The sequence below is a fragment of the Mya arenaria genome, chromosome 5, assembly GCF_026914265.1.
Source record: "Mya arenaria isolate MELC-2E11 chromosome 5, ASM2691426v1".
Classification (NCBI taxonomy): domain Eukaryota; kingdom Metazoa; phylum Mollusca; class Bivalvia; order Myida; family Myidae; genus Mya; species Mya arenaria.
The window spans coordinates 48,770,609-48,790,728 of NC_069126.1; the positions used below are offsets into that span (position 1 = coordinate 48,770,609).

Below are 20,120 nucleotides of genomic sequence, written 5' to 3' on the forward strand. Positions count from 1 at the left end.
AGTATAAAACACTTATCCGGAGCTTAATAAGAAGGAAGTTTAGAGTGAGAGTCTAAGGGTGTTTCTGGTTAAGAGTGTGGGTTATATTCTACAAAGTAGTTAAAATCTGAGATCATGTAATTGGGTTTAAATCTTCAGGTCTACGGACCGAGTTTAGGTAGTTTGCCAGGTAAAGATATGAGAGTCAGCTTTGCTCTCGTTTAATAGAACAAATTAATTGGCAACTAAGAAATAAATAATTGCTATCAATAAAAATTGAATCATCGGACGTGGCTGTTTTGACTTTATAAATATACGATTGAACGGCATAGTGTATAGGAAGGGAATCGAAGTGAGGATGATACACATAATGTTCCTTTTATTGTATACCTACAAACTTTTTTGGAATAAAATAGTAAATTATGTTAACGTTTTAATTTCATCTTACCCAAACCACGTTAGCAACTAGACAAAATAATACCAAGTATACATGTACAATACAAATTATGAATGGCGTATGAATATAGATAATTCACGCGACATTGTGTGACGTCACTTATGAATTGACTAAAACGAAAGTAAACGTCCGCCATTTGATAACAAGTAAACGGTTGAAATAGTAAATGTTAGTTTTATTCATGGAGGTAATAACTTTATGGCCACTGAATCACTGTCCCTATCGATTACACGAATTCGTCTACGTTTGTTTTTCTGTGGCGATCTGTTATAGTTGTTTATAGTGATGTAACAGTTGAGTAGCCGAGCGTTTTGAAGTGTTTGTGGAAATTACTTCGGACATGTGGTTTGCGATATTGGATTGCATTGGGGCGGAAATGTCATCTGTTTGAGCCGGTAATGCCAACGTCATAATGCTAAAGATATCTACTTTATTTAGAATAGCTGTAATATACAACTGAACAATAATACCATTTCAACGATGTAAAAATAACAATTGAACCGGAACGCGCGAAATTACCGTACATGTACGATCGAAAAGAGTAGTCCCGGTCTAGTGTGTAATACGGAAACAGAAAGCTACAGTGTGTAATACGGGATCTTTTGTCCGGTCATTTGTATTTTTCAGTTAAAAAATGCAGTATTTTTGACAGAATATTTATAGGTATATAATAAATACATGTATTTATTTGAATTAGTTAGCGTTCATTTTGAAACTATTTGTATATTCTGCCTTTTATATTGCGTTTTGTAACTCGTCGATATTACTATAATTGCAGGTTCTATGATTTTTATTGCGTAATTCCCACTTCATAAACCGCATAACATGCCGATGGTGAATTCCGATTTACGATAATAAATTTCTGCAGGCATTGCGGCCTACAGCCTAGAACAAATATTGCTGAGTTTGGGCTTAAAACTGGCCAACAACTTGTTAATGTATTTATTTCACTATTGGGGTTTAAATGCTTGTATCGACATTGTCTTCAAACTATGCTTAACAGAATCTGTTTATGATGCGGGTACGTGTTTAATTATATACCATACAATACAACGGAAATGAGTTTAGGTAAATATCGTATCAAATGTCATACCTGATATTAAATTAATGCGTACCAGTTTAATATACAGCTTTACAGATTCAGACTATAATCGTTGATGTAACTTAATGATGGTGAATCTTTCCGTATGGATAAAACACATGCGTGAAGTGTTATTATGGAGCCCTAAAGTAACGTTGCGATTGTGGATGGTTTTGGTAGTTTTGGCGTCCCGAGTGGGAGGGGCACATGGCCGTATAGTGACTGTAGGCCTGCTGGTACCCCATAGCGGTTCTCGCTCTCTCGGTTTGGAAGTGGAGATTGTTCTGGAGATGGCGAATAACAAGGTATGTAGTGTTGTTAATGATATATTGATGTCTTATTTCGATCATATCAAAACAAACATGCATTGAAGACAACATTTGAATAATAATGTAATATAAATATTACACTTTGTTAATTTCGTGTATAAGAAACAATTATTTGTATGTTGTCATTTGGATTTGTGCTCTTTTCGCCTAAATGGTTACCATGAACATGTATTTCGGACTTATATCATATTATGATCATTGTTTTGATTTAATTTAGAAATTTGTGAAAGAATAAATATGTGTTGATGTTTTAACTCACTTATATAATAAGAATAGCCTTATGTCTAAATTGTGTGACATTTGGAAATTACTTAATACATATATAAGATATCTAGATCATAAAGCTTAACAAATGACTAGTTAAACGTTGCTCTGTGAATGAGAAATTTAAATCTGTCTTCTTGAAAATAATGGGTACAAAGCTTGTATCTGCAGTCTTCCAGATACAATGACTAAAAAACATAAAACCACAAATGAAATGGGAAATCTGTAAAACGAAAGAAGAAAAGCGTACCTAGGTTATATATAGTTACGCCTAATTTAATAATAAAGACTATATAGGTTTTTGAATTTCTTTGGAGTGGACAATATATACAAATAAGCGAAACACAGTAATTTGGTATGAAGGTTATTTTGAGATGACAGATTTTGGATATTACTTTAGAACAATGACATTTAAATGGATTAATTAGATGATTGATACATCATGCGGAACACCCAATGATAGTGTATAAACAAACCAGTAAATATTTATATGAAAACTAGAGAAAACTAAATATCTTTCCATAACAAACCAACTGGTTTCATAGGATTTTCCTCAGAAAAGTCGAAATAAATTGTTTTGCGCCTTTTCTTCGACCAACACCTGTTTAACATGCTTTCATGTATGGCTTAACTGTTAACAATTTTCATACGTTCCCTCAATATGTAATACATGTGCGGAGGGGACATGCTATTAGGATATTAACATTATTCTGGACATTGTTAAATCTATTTATATCGTTGGCATTTCACAGTGGTTAATTTTGTCTTCTGCAACTAGTATATGCCATGTTGTTTGTCATTTAAACGAAATAATCGTTAAATTACAGAAACCAAACATTACACGGATAAATGGCAGCGATGCATTGCAAGAGATGAATATCAAATGTTTAAAAAGTGTACGTCTATTGATGCTGTAATTGAATGCTTTTGACAAGATTTTGATTCGCTGATACTTTAATGGGTTAAAACCCATTTTTAATGATGTTGTGTGTGCAGAAACTTATTTCGTGTGTTTACAGGATAACGTCATTTTCATTAAAACCATTCTAGCATATACCTTACTTAATTATTTAAACGTATTTCTAGTTTCATTAATGGATCCTGCATTTCTCTGGGACGTTTCTGGTTTCGATATGCATGAAAGCGATAAGGCACAGGCTCATGCATACAGCCACATGCACTGTACTATCTAAGGCATATCGTAATTATTTTGATAATCCTTTTAGCTTGCATTCCTAATTTTATTAACAAGGATTACTATCGCTAAGTTCAGGGTGATTCAGCACGTTTCTTAGCCGCAAATCCAATTTAAATCGCATAGGCCACTCGGATTTAAATTCAATACATACACATAAATAACAAATATGAATTTTGAGTGATACACCTTTGTCTACTTAATAAATGATTCATTCATGGAAAATATTAATTACTGATAGTAATAAGACTGTAACATTGTATTTATTTGATAAAAAACGCACAACTATTAAATGACCGATGGGTCCTAAAAGATTTACAGTAATCGACTATCGTCCCACTGGGTAGAAATACCATGTATTCTGCATCTTTCTTTCAAATTGAACATGGGTTCTTTCATAAAAACCGTTATTTGCAATTTTATCCTCTTCGGTAAATTGCTACAATTGTGGTACATCTTATTTGGGAGAAAGATTATATCTTTAAATGACTAATTTTATGACACAGGAAGAATCTTCTCTCAAAAATTTATATAAGCTTAAGGACAGATGAAGTTTCAGAAAAAACCCGATAAATTTATCTATTGTAAATGTAATAATGTCGTTGAAAATACAATGTTTGTTAATAATTACTACGCCATTAACGATGACTTTAATAAAAAACAACAAATATATTTGTTTTTACTGCTAGGAATCCGTCAATTTTGTGGATTTTATTATATCAAATTTCAAATAATTCTTTTGTTTGGAAACACGAAGTATGAGGTTGTAACTATTGTATGTGAATATACCCACTTTTGCGCGTTTTAGAGATTATTACATGCATCGAGTACTTCCCTTCGAAAAGGGGCCTTCCACAGGGTCTGTCGTCAAATAAGAGTGTTTCGAGTTGGGAGGGAAATGAAGAGAGAGCGAAAAATGCATGAAATATATAGAAGAATTGTTGATTTTATTGCAAGATCTTTTTTTTTTTACTGTGAAACTTAAAAAAACAACATTTTTACCACTCTGCCGCCACTCGTGGAATATTTTTTCTAACACCACTCGTGAAATAAAACACGGTCTATATCTTCTGTATGATTTTTTTCGCGTTTCTTAGATTATCTTCGAACAAGATCGAGGCAGTAACTATAATCTTCTCATAAGAAAATGATTATTGTAAGCGTTGAGGCACAGTCAACTTAGTGGATGCAATTTATTAGACCAATGATCTTTTTCAACCCTCTGTGTCCAAAAACACATTCGGGCATTTGAATTTCCTTAAGCAAATTTTCAACAACAGATCATGATATACGCTAAAGCTTAGTCGGAGACAATGCAGATTATTACTTTCAAGGGACAGATCGTCGCATATTCGAATTTCACCAAACCCCGCAGAACTTTGTCGATTACAATAACCAAAGAAATCTATGAATTATATTTGAATTATATTGATTCAAGTTGGACGACTACAAATAATTTTATACACTTATTAGTGCTCGTGATATCTGTTACTAGTAACTTACCATACCGGTAACTCAAAAGTAGGCAACGACCATTCCATGTTCAATTATTTTGATTAACTATTAAAGGAAGACATTTTGTCTTCGGATAGATGAAGGAAAGACACCTTCTTGTGATAGAGTGCGCATAATTACCTTACTTTCTTAGGACAAACTTATAAGACGTAACCTTTGCTTGAGCTACATAATGGTTCTTAATGGGTTTGAAGCAGGGTTCAGTAAAGAGAAATCATGACATTTAATACGCATAAAACACACATGTCTGTGTGAAATAAAATGTCAAAAATAGATTACATTTTACTTAAATTCAAAGGGATGTATATCGTGGAGGCTTCACTCTTATTTTCGTTACTGCTAGTTGTAAATATTGGATTTTTTATATTGCCTTTGTAATGTTGGAGGGTGATCTGTAATGTTTGGGCAATTGTTGGGTATGTTTGGCAATGACCATGGCATATACGTCGATTTGTGTTGCCGGAAGCCGAGTACATGATGTGTTAGAGCTTTGCGATATATGACAGCGTGTGTCCGGAGGTTTGAACGATCATTTTTAAAGGCCTGCCGCTAGCATGTAAACACATTGGTAAGATGCATTACATCGCGCCTGTGTATTTTTGTTACCATACATCTGTTACACTTCTATCACGATATTTCAAATAGCGAACTATTCATACTAAATTAAATCGTTTTCTTATACTAAACATTCTACATGATTACTAAAATATTATTAAACGGCCTTGTAGCCCGGTTAACGTGTTCATAAATCTTATTAAATATCTACGAAATTAATAAAAGTAAAAATAAAATATTAGTTATATTCATGGAGGTAATATCGTTATGGGCACTCAATCGATTATACGAGTTCGTCTACGTTTGTTTTTCTAATTCCCACTTAATAAACCGCATAACATGGTATAAACAATCATTATAGCTTACTTGTAGCATGCTATTTATCATACAGAACGCAGCTCTATAGCTATAAGAGCAGATTGATAACTAGGTAATTTAGATACAAATGTAAACGTAAATTATGTCTCGGACCACCGCATTTCTAACAGCGCTGGAGTTAATACGGTTCTGCGCGCATTAATTCGTCAATGTAAAAAGTGTCGATCTGCCGATGGTGAATTTCGATTTACGATGATAAAATTCTGCAGACATTGCAACCTACAGCCTAGAACAAATATTGCTGAGTTTGGGCTCAACACTGGCCAACAACTTGTTAATGCATTTATTTCACTATTGGGGTTTAAATGCTTGTATTGACATTGTCTTAAAACTATGTTAAACAGAATCTGTTTATGATGCGGATACATGTTAAATAATATACCATACAATACAACGGAAATGAGTTTAGGTAAATATCGTATCAAATGTCATACCTGTTATCATATTTATGCGTACCAGTTTAATATACAGCTTTACAGATTCAGACTATAATCGTTGATGTGACTTAATGATGGTGTATCTTTCCGTATGGATTAAACACCTGCGTGTAGTGTTATTATGAAACCCTAAAGTAATGTTGCGATTGTGGATGGTTTTGGTAGTTTTGGCGTCCCGAGTGGGAGGGGCACGTATAGTGACTGTAGGCCTGCTGGTACCCCATAGCGGTTCTCGCTCTCTCGGATTGGAAGTGGAGATTGTCTTGGAGATGGCGAATAACAAGGTATGTAGTGTTGTTAACGATATATTGATGTTTGGCTGCAAGACCGAGAACACGTTTTAGTATTACTATTAGGGGAGAGAGGTACCACAGAACCACTCTACCGACTTTCACCGTTTTATTTCGATCATATCAATACGAACATGCATTGAAGACAATATTTGAATAATAATGTAATATAAATGTTACACTTTGTTAATTTTTTGTATAAGAAACAATTATTTGTATGTTGTCATTTGGATTAGTGCTATTTTCGCCTAAATGGTTACTATGAAAATGTGTTTCGGACTTATATCATATTATGATCATTGTTTTGTATTAATTTAGAAACCTGTGAGAGAAAAAGAATGTGATGCTGTTTTAACTCACTCATATAATAATAAGAATAGCCTTATGCCTAAATTGTGTGACATTTGGAAATTACTTAATACATATATAAGATATCTGGATCATATAGCTTAACAAATGACTAATTTAACGTGGCTCTGTGAATGGGAAATTTTAATCTCTCTTCTTTAAAATAATGAGTACAAAACTATTGTCTGCAGTCTTCTAGATACAATGTCTCAAAGAAAACATTAAACCACAAATGAAATGGTAAAATTGATCGCAGAGCAGAGAACAGTTAAATTGTCCATACAAAAATCACAAACACGCTATAACCTTATTAAGGAAAGAGAAAAAAAACTTAAAAGCTTATATCAATCAAATGAAAAAAAGTCCAGATGATGACATTTCGGCCCGCATTACCCTATAATTGCAGGACCAGGGAAGTTAAAAGTGTAAAAAACTTCACAAAAAACAAAGTGTATTTTTTCTATATTAAAAAATTGGAAATTATTGAAAATTTGCGACCTATTTCTCTATTAAATATTGAATATAACTTTGCAGCAAAGATTTTGGAAAGACGTCTACAATCCGTTTCACCAAATATTATTAGTCAAGATCAAAAACGATACATAACAAATTAGACTATTGCTTGTCACATAACGCAAACATATGATATAGTTAATTACTTGTTTACCTACCTCGGTCGTAATATAGTAAATCTAATTTAAATATAATATAGGTCTTTGAATTTCTTTGGGGCGGAAAAAAAACAACAACATTAAGCGAAACACAGAAATTCGGTATGAAGGTGGTTAATAGATGCCAGATTTTCGATATTACTTTAGAACAATGACATTTACATGGATTAATTATCTGATTGATACATCATGCGGAACACCCAATGATAGTGTATAAACAAACCAGTAAATATTTATATGAAAACTAGAGAAAACTAAATATCTTTCCACAACAAACCAACTGGCTTTATAGGATTTTCCTAAAACAAACCAGTCGAAATAAATTGTTTTGCGCCTTTTCCTTCAACCAACATCTGTTAAACATGCTATCATGAATGGCTTAAATGTTAACAACTTTCGCACGTTCCCTCAATATGTAATGCACGTGTCGGAAGGGACATGCTATTAGGATATCAACATTCGGAATTACCAAGGTATTTATATTTATCCTGGTCATAGTTAAAGCTGCACTCTCACAGATAGAACGTTTTGACAACTTTGTTTATTATCTTTTTTATCTTGGAACGAGCCAATTTACGCGAAAATGCATGGAAACCAGTGATATAAGACTGCTGACAAAAATCATATCGCAGATTTCATATTTAGGTTCAAAAATGATGTTTTATGTATTTTTTTCCAAGTAACCCTTTTAGCCATTAAACATTAGTTTTCGAACGGAAAATCTGCGGTCACCAGTCTTATATCACTTGTTTGCAGATATTGACGCTCATTGCAAGACAAGTTCTCAAAATGGTAAATCTGTGAGAGTGCAGCTTTAAATCTATCTAGATAGTTGAGGTTACACGCTGGTTAATTTTCTATGTATTTTGCAATTAGTATTTGTCATGTTGTTTTTCATTTAATATAAATAATCGTTCAATTGCAGAAACCAAACCCTACACGGATAAATGGCAGCGATGCATTGCCAGAGATTGATATTATTTTTTTTTAAATATTTAGGTCTATTGATGCTGTAATTGAATGCTTTTGACAAGATAATTATTCGCTAATCCTTGAATGGGTTAAAACTCATTTTAAATGATGTTGTATGTGCAGAAACATATTTCGTGTATTTACAAGATAGCGCCATTTTTATTACAACCACATTCTAGTATCTACCTTACTTAATTATTTAAACGTATTTCTAGTTTCATTCATGGATCCTGCATTTCTCTGGAACGTTTCTGGTTTTGATATGCATGATTGCGATAAGGCACAGACTCATGCATACAGCCACATGCACTGTACTATCTAAGGCATATCGTAATTATTTTGATAATCCTTTTAGCTTGCATTCCTAATTTTATTAACAAGGATTACTATCGGTAAGTTCAGGGTGATTCAGCACGTTTTATAGCCGCAAATCCAATTTAACTCGCATAGGCCACTCGGATTTAAATTCAATACATACACATAAATAACAAATATGAATTTTGAGTGATACACCTTTGTCTACTTAAGAAATGATTCATTCATGGAAAATATTAAATACTGATAATAATAAGACTGTAACATTGTATTTATTTGATTAAAAACGCACAACTATTAAATGACCGATGGGTCCTAAAAGATTTACAGGGATCAACTACCCAGCAAACATTTTATATCGACCGGATGTCGGGCCGATATGGAACACTTCATCGGCCCGACATCGGCATTATCATCGGTCCGATATCGGATGTGCAATACGGCTCGACATCGGGCCGATGTCGGCATATGTTTGTTAGCCGACATTTAGCCAGTATGATGCCGAGATGCTATTTCGTCCCTTTTCTCATATACAGCTGGAGTGTCGTGCTCAATGACAACATAACATGATAGCTAAACACAAGATGTTGTCTTAGTTTGTCTTTAGAGAGAAAAAGATAATAATGCAAGGAAAATCTACCGTAAACCTACAAACATATTTATTTACTCACAAATTCCTACATAAGAAAATAAACCATTTGATCTTACAATTTTTTATTATTATTATTATCAGTGCTTTGGATATTTAAACTTTAGGGATATCACAGAATGTGGATTATACCCTTGAACAGCATTATTAAAATGTACAAGTTATAAAACATAGACATGCCATAATACACACAGACTGTCACTGTATAAATAAACAAACAAAATAAGACTTGAAATAAAAGTTATTTCATTGAACAATACTTAAGGTAAAGCTCCTGCATTAAACATTAAGTTTTTTTTAACATAATATTGTTTGTTTGTTTTTTTTCATTCCGGCGCTCCAAGGATGTATTCAGACATCTGCGCCTGCCTCATTTCCCTCCTACCATCTCTGTCCGATATTCTCCCCATCCAGACGGCATATGTCTCTCGTACCTGTCCTGTGAGAAACGACGGAATTTTACGACAGCCTAAGAACAACGTGCATGGTACTCTTAATTTTTAATTGGGTTTTTGTTAAATGTGAATTATTTTTTCGGTTGTTCGTATAGAATTTGCCTACATCCCATCCCACATTTCTTGGGGATTATATACTTGAACTATGCTTGTAAACAAAGGTTAAGAACGGAATATACCTGTAGAGATGGTACAACTGTTGGAGGACCTTGTAGTAACTGTTGTGGTGCTTGCAGAACAGTTCTGCCATTGCCACTGTTACCTTCAATTGCCTTGGTGGTGTTGTCACTGACATTGATTCATCATCATCTGATTAAAATACTCTTCCTCTAAAAAATGCATCACATTTTGTTACAGTAACAAATGCATTAATCAGTTATCCTGATCATTTGTCCCCTTTAGGTAAATTTAAAGGTTGGCATAGTCAACATGCTTTTTCTTAAGTGTGAAATAGCCTAATTCACCTGATTTTTATCAATACTTTAGATCTTAATTCATAACCAGATGTATCATAAATTAATTTGCTTCCCAAAAATTATATAAATGCATACCATCCTGACAGACTGATTGTAACTAACATAGTATGAATACGTTAAATATAAATGGTTACATTGGGACGTAAAGACATACCTCCCCTATGATCGCCTTTATTCCTCATTTTCAGAGTCTCAATTTGCAGTTTTCCGCTCTCTGCAACTTTGACCTTTCCAAAAAAGACGGTGTTAATTATGATTCATACATGTAATTGATAACAAAATGTTCTTTTTAAATTTGTCTACAATGGAACCAGATAAATTAATCGTTCAAACCCAACCAAATCATCAATGTAATACTTTGCTTTTGTGAGCACATGCTACCTAAATGTTGATTTTAATCAAACTCATAAAACAACAAAGATAACTAGTCACGAAAATATATTACACGAATTCTTTTTCAACAAAAGTATTTATTACTTTCGAGAATAAAACTATAGGTTAACAGAATAGTACTATAATAAATCCTTATATTCATACGCTCAACAACGATTCAATTTCAAACAGTACTTACCATTGATAAAAACCAAAAATATTATTTGACTTTCATCTTCTCTTTGAAATGGCGCAAATTCCGCAGTGAATATAAAACTAAATAAGTTCATAGATTAAAAATAAAATAAACATGAACTGAATCTTTCAATTATAGAATTAATTTAAGATAACCATATAAACTTATTTTTATTTTTATTTAATGATAATGAATTTAATTATTTATTAATTGCCAGGGGAATGAACTGCTAGTGAAAGTTGCAACATACGCATTGCCCTCCCTCGAAGCAATACCACGTATACATCGGGCCAATATCGGTCCGATATTGACATATTAATAAAATAAAAAAAATGTTCATAAAAAAGCTATTGTTTATGTCATTATGTTTAAACATTCAAATTAAATCATATAGTATTATTACGCATACAATGTTTCAGTCAATATGTCCATATCGGGCCGATGTCGGACCGATATCGTCAAACACTGGCCGATATGCCGATATTCAGCCGACATCGGCCCTATATGGTCATGTTTGCTGGGTATCGTCTCATTGGGTAGAAATACCATGTATTCTGCATCTTTCTTTCAAATGAAACATGGATTCTTTCATAAAAAACGTTATTTGCAATTTTATCCTCTTCGGTAAATTTCTACAATTGTGGTACATCTTATTTGGGAGAAAGAATATATCTTTAAATGACTAATTTTATGACACAGGAAGAATCTTCTCTCAAAAATTTATATAAGCTTTAGGACAGATAGAACGATAACCCAAGGCCGTTCAATGAAGTTTCAGAAAAGAAACGATAAATTTATCTATTGTAAATGTAATAATGTCGTTGAAAATACAACGTTTGTGTACAATGTACAATGAATTTCTACGCCATTAACGATGACGTTAATAAGAAAACAAATATATTTGTTTTTACTGCCAGGAATCCGTCAATTTTGTAGATTGTATTATATCAAATTTCAAATAATTCTTTTGTTTGGAAACACGAAGTATAAGGTTGGAGCTTTTGTATGTGATTATACCTACTTTTGCGCGTTTTAGAGATTATTACATGCAGCAGGTACTTCCCTTCGAAAAGAGGCCTTCCACAGGGTCTGTCGTCAAATAAGAGTGTTTCGAGTTGGGAGGGAAATTAAGAGAGAGCGAAAAATGCATGAAACAAATAGAAGAATTGTTGATTTTATTGCAAGATCTTTTTTATCACTCTACCGCCACTCGTGGGATATTTTTTTAACACCACTTGTGAAATAAAATACGGCCTATATCTTCTGTATGATTTTTTTTGCGTTTCTACAATTATCTTCGAACAAGATCGAGGCAGTAATTATAATCTTCTCATAAGATACTGATTATTGTAAGCGTTCTACAGGAGAGTACGAAGTTGAGGCGCATCACACTTAGTGGATGCAATTATTTAGACCAATGATCTTTTTCAACCCTCTGTGTCCCAAAACACATTCGGGCATTAGAATTTCCTTAAGGAAATTTTCAACAACAGATCATAATATACGCTTAAACGCCTAGTTTAAGCCTTCTATAAGCCTTCCCCCCCCAAAAAAAAAAAACCCGTGTATTTGTACACAACCTCTGTTAATTGATCTTAATCTTATTGCCTAATTGTCTTATCAGATCTCCAATCTGAGTATCCTGCTGTGCAGTTTGGGATGTTTGGTATGTAAATGGACTCTAAATGGCCCTGAGCCAATAAACGAATACACAGGAAATTGGCCCCTACTGTGACACCAGTGCAATAAGGAGGAGATGAGGAGATGCACAGCAGGGGATTGTCATGCCAAACATTTCTTAAACTAGGCCTTTAAGCATAGTCGGAGACAATGCGGATGATTACTCTCAAGTGACAGTTCGTCGCTTTTTCGAATTTCACTAAACCCCGCAGGCCAGTTGTCGAATACATAAACGAATCAAATATACGAATAATGTTTGAATTATATTGAATTTAAAGTTAGACTACAAATAATTTCATACATATTTAGTTTTCGTGTTTCATGTTAACTTACCATACCGGTAACGCAAAAGTAGACAACGACCATTCCATGTCCATTTATTTTGCTTAACTATTAAAAGAAGATTTTCTGTCTTCGGAAAAATCAACGAAAAGACACTTTCTTGTGATCGAGTGCGCATGATTACCTTACTTTCTTACGACATTGACACACTTATAAGACTTAACCTTTGCTTGAGCTACATTATCGTTCTTAATGGGTTTGTAGCAGGGTTAAGTTAAGAGAAATCATGACATTAAATACGCATAAAACACATGTCCGTGTGAAATAAAATGTCAAAAATAGTTTACAATTTACTAAAATTCAAAGGGATGTATATCGTGGAGGCTTCACTCTTATTTGTTACTGCTTTTTGTAAATATTGGGATTTTTATATTGCCTATGTAATGTTGGAGGGTGATCTGTAATGTTTCCTAGCCGATTTTCCTCATTTAACTGTAGAGCTAGACGTTATGTCGATTGTAATCTGTTTGTGTTGTATTCCTGAACACTTACTTTAAGTGATGGTTGAATTACTTCATAAGAAGTCTAAGTTTACAAGAATAAACCACGTTTATGAAAATAACCGTATAATCGCTAATCCAATATAAATCGTATATGCCACTCGTATTCAAAATCAAAACATCTTATTTGGGAGTAAAAGTGCATCTTTAAGTTACTATTTTTATGACACAGGAATATTTTTTTTCTCACAATAAAGTTCGCTTAAGGACAGAAGCAAGCATAACTCAATGGCATTTTACCAGTTGTTCAATGAAGTTTCAGAAAAACGATAAATTTATCTAATTGAAAACTAAATAGGATCGTTGGAAATCCAAAGTTTGTGTACAATGTACAATTTATAACTGCGCCATAAACGATGACATTTTTTTTAAGATAGCAAATACATTTGTTTTTTCACTGCCAGGAAAGGTATGAAACCGTCAATTTTGTGGATTTTATTATATTGAATTTCCAATAATTATCTTATTTTGAAACACGAAGTATGAGCGTGAAACTATTTAATGTGAATGTACCTACTTCTCGCACGTTTTAGAGAAAATTACACGCAGCGAGTACTTCTCCGCGAAGGAAGGCTTTCCATAGGGTTCGTCGTCAAACAAGACTTTTAGTGCAAGATCGTATTTAATTTCACTCTATGACATAGTAAAAAAACTATTTGCATTCGTGGCTGCCTCCGCTAATGGAATACTTTTTCTAAGACTACTCGTCAAATAAAATACGATATATTATTCTCTATGATTATTTATATCGCGTGTCTACAATAATCTTCGAACAAGATTGAGGCTGTTATTATAATCTTCTTATAAGATACTGATAGCAGATCATGATATACGCGAAAGCTTGGTCGGAGACAATGCGGATTATTACTCTCAAGGGACTATTTGTCGTATATTCGAATTTCCCCAAACCACTTTAACAGTGGTCGACTACATTAACGAATTGCATTTTAAGAATTATTCTTTTTAATAAAACGGAATTCAAGTTAGACTAAAATGAATTGTATGCATTTATAAGTGTTCGTGTTACCTGCTAACTTACCATAACAGTAACGCAGAAGTCGGTAACGACCATTCCATGTTCACTTATCTTGATTAACTATTAAAGGAATATGATTTTATCTTAGAGATGAACGGAAAGACAGTTTCTTGTGATCGAGTTGGCATAATTACCTTACTTTCTTAGGACATTGACACAATTATAAGACACAACCTTTGCTTGAGCTACATAATGGTTCTTAATGGGTTTGTAGCAGGGTTAAATTAAGAGAAATCATGACATTTAATACGCATAAAACACACATGTCCGGGTAAAAAGAATGTCCAAAATTGCTAATACAATTCTGATTACATCTTACGTTATAACAAATGGGATGATTTCACTCTTATTTGTTGTACTGTTATTGTAAAAAAAATGGAATTTTGGAGGGTGATCTGTAAGTGTCGGTATATATTGGTTATGGTTGGCGATCATTTTAAAGGCCACCTGCTAGCATCTTAACACATTGGTAACATGCACTTCATCGCGGCTATGTCTTTTAGTGATAATTCGTATATATTACACTTTTATCAATATATTTCAAAGAGCGAAATATTCATACTAATTAAAATCGTTCTTTTATTATAAACATTTTACATGATTACTAAGATATTGTTGAACGGCATTGAAACGCTGTTAACGTTTTCAAAAACTTTATAAATTATCTACGAAATAAATTCAAATTAATTATAATTGAATGGCCGTTATTATAATTAATGGTCGATTGAAATTATAATTTTTTGCGAAGGTTTGATCCCACCTCTTTAGTTGTTAGTTATGTGCGATACGTAAACGTATTCGCACAATCGCCAATGGCGGCTGTCGTTTCTAATATGTTAAATTGCCTTTGATTTTAAATTCACTTGATAGAATCAGAGGAGTAAAATGTAACACTGAGCTCATTTTAAACAGTAGGATATAACATGAAAGCGCATGTCAAGAACATCAAATTTATATATGGCATGCCGGATAACAATCAAAGCGCTTGAAACGTTGAAAGACTTTCGTCCTGCTACGTTTTGTAAGTATAGTCATGTTATTGTTACATAAACATCTAAAGATATAATATGCATGCATGCTCAATTCCTTCGCAAATACTTCATAATAACATAACTCAATTACGGTCGAAATCTAGGTCAAAGTTCCTTCAATTCATATTCTCGTGTTGTAGTGTGGATTACATTGCGTGTTATAAGGATGGTTCATCCGCAGAAAAAAATAGTCCCACATAAAAAAATACTTACAATAAAAAATACATAGTTTGTGTCCCTATGATCAACACATTTCTAAGATTTCACTTAAAAACAGCAAAAATACATATTTCAATCCATTACAACCATGCAAATAAGAGCATTGTCATAACTGCGTGACATCATTAATAATCACGCGAATGTGTACATGTCATTCGGCGGTTTAATTTTAAAATGATCGTTGGTCAGCGTCACAGTCGCTTTAAATAGTGCCAATTCGCTTTGAGTCAGGTGAATTAAAGCATGGACTTATATCATTTTGGCGGATGTGCAAATGGATATTACCTCTGTGAATTGGAGCACCAAAATTATTGTAAACCAGAAGAGTGAGATTTAATGTGGAATCAGTGACTGTGTGAACTTGAACATTGCTGGCGAACTGCATAGATTGAGCATTTTGCATGGATGACGGGGTAATATCACTGGAGTGCAGGATTTTGGATATGTCCTTGTGTTTATTGGGATTAACGTGGCTATGGATGTTTATACATGTAGATGCAATGTTCTTGTGTCCCGATATTTGCATGATCCGGTTCGTAGGAACATTGTTGTCATTCAGTTTCTAGACGAGTTATTTTCTGGCACTGTGATCAGGGACTCGTTTATTTCGATTAATCCCAGCCTTTTTCACCATTCGTTTCATAGTGAAGCTATTTTCTAAGTTTTTTGACACCGATAAGATTTTTTTTTGAAAGATCATTTCTGATGATTGTTAACGTTTTTTGACAGCGCGTATGAATATATTTTTCTGTGATACGGTTACCTAATTTGCATAGTTATTACACTAGTGACATATAAATTATATTGCATGGGGTTATATCACTCCTGCGCCGTTATGTTATAATATACTATATTATTAATCAACTATCACGTATTTGACGAGGTGCGGGGACAATACCAGACAATTGAAGACAATATATGCCAAAACTCGCTCAATATCGACCAAACTCGGCCAATAGCAACAAAACTCGGCTAATATGAGTTTTCTCCGTTTTGATTGGCTGCAAAAATCGCCTAATATAGGATTTGAGAAATGGGCCATTTTCATTGGCTGTCGAAACTCGCCTCATATGAGAAATATGCAGGAAATTATTTTTAAAGGTAACCATTTTGTTTTCCGACTGGAAATTTTGTGCTTCGTATAAACCTATTTGGAATACCTGAACCTATTGTATGATTGAACCACTTTGTACGGTTTGATATTACAGTTGTATTTAACCCGTTTGTGGATTTTACGACTATTATAATTTTGTATACCGACAAAATGGACGACGAAGGTGATACATTTGACGTTTTGGCAAACGATTTACGAAATTAAGACGAAATGACATGCTTCCTAACAATGTACAGTGCTGTATTCATAAGTATGTGCAATGTCACTTTAAGGATGCATGTCAAAATCAGCAAAGTCAAGCCTAGAAAAGCAGACTGACACCATGAATGGGCTCAGGCAAATAGAGCTAACCTCGGATAAATAACTAGGCCAATATGAAATCACCTAATTAATAACATTATAATATAATATTGTTGTGGATAGTCAATTTCATCAAAATCTACGGAGTATCCGTAGCTTGAAATAGGAAACATTATCTTAAACTTTGGTTTCATAAACAATGCACTGACACGGATAGGCATTTTAAGTAAAATTTACTCTACACGTCAAACATGACTGAGTCGTGTTTAATTTGCTAAACCAAATGCACCCAACAAAATGCTTTGGACATCTAAATAAATTTATGTTTAAGGTTTCTTTCTACAATGATAGGGTCCTGTTATACTGACGTATCTTAATATCGCCATCGACCTATATCAATTGGGGACAAACTGAACAGATTTATATAAGTGGTGTATAAATAGACATATGCAACATGCGCATGACTCTGGGCTAAAATTACTGAGACAAACTAAAAATCTTCACACACTTTCCGTTCCATTCGTCCTTACATGACTATATTCACAAATTTTAGCAGGTTGTAAGCCTGTCCATGCTCCAAGCGCTTTGATCTTAATTGTTAAAGTGTATAATATGCATTAAGTTATGGTAAAGGTTGTAAGTATGTTCTAAAACAAGTAAATGTTTTGATGTGACCCACTCGCATAAACATTTATTTTGTGTAAGTACTACCTTAAAAAAATCAAGTATAACCATTTAATGCTATATTAAACACAGCAAATATACATATGCATAAATTACACCCACGAAAAACTGATTATAGGAGGAAGTGAAACATTATATATAACAATTTATAATCATCTTAAGCCAATTGAGCATTTAATGGCATTTTCAAAACGAGCAATGTTTTCCGAGTTTTTAACGATTTCTCCCGGTTAAATTACGGAGAATAAACCTGTCCGAATCCGATTCGCCAGCCTTTATTTTAAATCGATACTTATTAATTCCCCGGCTGCGGCCAAAATGTAAACACAGATATTAACATGCTTTTATTTTTAATTAGTACGCGTTCATTTTAAAATTTAATGTTTATTGCGTTTTGTAACCCGTCTATATTACAATAATTGCATGTTCTGTGATTATAATTGCGTAATTCCCACTTTATAAACCGCATAACATGGTATTAATAATCACTATAGCGCTTCTTGTAGCAAATTTTTTATTATGCAGAACGCATATCTATAGCTTTTAGAGCAGATTTGTAAACATGCATTTCTAACAGCGCTGGTGTTGATACGATCGTGCGCGCATTAATTCGTCAATGTTGAAAGTCTCGATCTGCCGGTGGTAGATTCCGATTTACGGTTATAAAAGCCAGCAGACCTAGCGGCCTACAGCCTAAAGACAAATACTGCTGATTTGGGGCTCAAAACTGGCCAACAACTTGTTAAAGCATTTATTTCACTACTGGGGTGTACATGCTTTTATCGACATTGTCTTAAAACTATGTTAAACAGAATCTGTTTACGATGTGGATACGTGTTTAACAATATATCATGCAATACAACGGAAATGAGTTTAGGTAAATATCGTATCAAATGTCGTCATACATGATATTATATTAATGCCTACCAGTTTAATATTACAGCTTCAGAATATTATCATTGATGTGACTTTATGATGGTGAATCTCTCCTTATGGATTAAACACAAGTGTTTAGTGTTATTATGGAACCGAAAAGTAATGTTGCGATTGTGGATGGTGTTGGTAGTTTTGGCGCCCCGAGTGGGAGGGACACATGGCCGTATAGTGACTTTAGGCCTGCTGGTTCCCAAAAGCGGTTCTCGCTCTCTCGGATCGGAAGTGGAGATTGTCCTGGAGATGGCGAAAAACAAGGTATGTGGTGTTGTTAACGATACATTGATGTTTTGTCTGCGAGACGGAGAACAAGTTTTAGAATCACTATAATTGGAAAGAGGCGCAACAAAACTACGGTTTACCGACTTTCAACCTCTCATTTTCATTCTATCTACACGCATTTTAGACAAGATTCCGTATATACAATAAGATGAATTATATGATTTGTTTATTTAGTGTATTTGATATAATTATTTGTATTGTGTCAAAGAATTTCCAACTTTTTCGGTTTTGGTTACGATAAAAAGGTATTTTGGACTTACATCATTTAATTATTTTTTTCAATGTAGGAACTTGTCAAGGAATAAATATTTGCTGCTATCTTAGACCGCCTATATAACGAGAACAGCCTTATACATAACTTGTGTGACGCTTGGAAATTACTTAATACAGATATAATAAATAATAATTGGAGCCATAAATATCATTTTTGAGAAAAGTAGAATAGACTTCTGAATCATATAGCTTAATAAAATACCAATTAAACGTGACCATGGAAAATGGAAATTTAAATCTCTCTTCTTAAAAATAACTAGTACAAAACCTTTATCTGCAGTCTTCTAGATACAATGATTCAACAAAACTTCAAATAAAATGGGAAATGTATAAAAACGAAATAAGAAAAAGAACTGTTAAATTTTTCATACAAAAATCACGAACGCACCATAACTGTCTTAAGGAATGAGAAAACAAAAACCTAAACGCTTATATAAATCAAATAATAAAAATTCTAACGATTGAACTTCTGCCCAGAAAAGTTATAAGTGTGAAATATATTTTACTAAAAAACTTGTGACCTATTTTCTATTAAATATTGAATAAAACTTTGCAGCAAAGGTTTTAGAAAATAGCCGTCTACGATCCATTTCACCTAACATTATAAGTCAAGACCAAAAAGGATACATTACAAATAGGACTTTTGGATTTTACATAAGGGAACAATATGATATAGTTGATTACTTGTTTACCTACCTCCAACTTTTGTAACCCCTGATAATAAAGACTATATAGGGTTTTGAATTTCTTTGGAGTGAAACGTGAGATAAAATTAGGCGTAAATAGTAATTA

At 33.4% G+C, this 20,120-nt stretch overlaps 1 protein-coding gene across 5 annotated transcripts in view; it reads left to right on the forward strand.

The window, feature by feature from the left end:
* Window positions 1-20,120, forward strand: part of LOC128234746 (atrial natriuretic peptide receptor 1-like) — a 125,411-nt gene that overhangs the window by 6,096 nt on the left and 99,195 nt on the right. For 2 of the 5 annotated variants that reach the window (XM_052949211.1, XM_052949208.1), the window contains exon 1: window positions 18,613-19,031. The exons of 1 other annotated variant lie outside the window; for it this stretch is intronic. In XM_052949211.1, coding sequence (XP_052805171.1) covers window positions 18,813-19,031 — 219 coding nt within the window. In that variant the 5' untranslated portion in view covers window positions 18,613-18,812. Of the gene's footprint in view, window positions 1-6,318; window positions 6,475-18,612; window positions 19,032-20,120 lie in introns of those variants that run through there. 2 more of the 5 variants (XM_052949213.1, XM_052949209.1) reach the window with 2 other exon arrangements.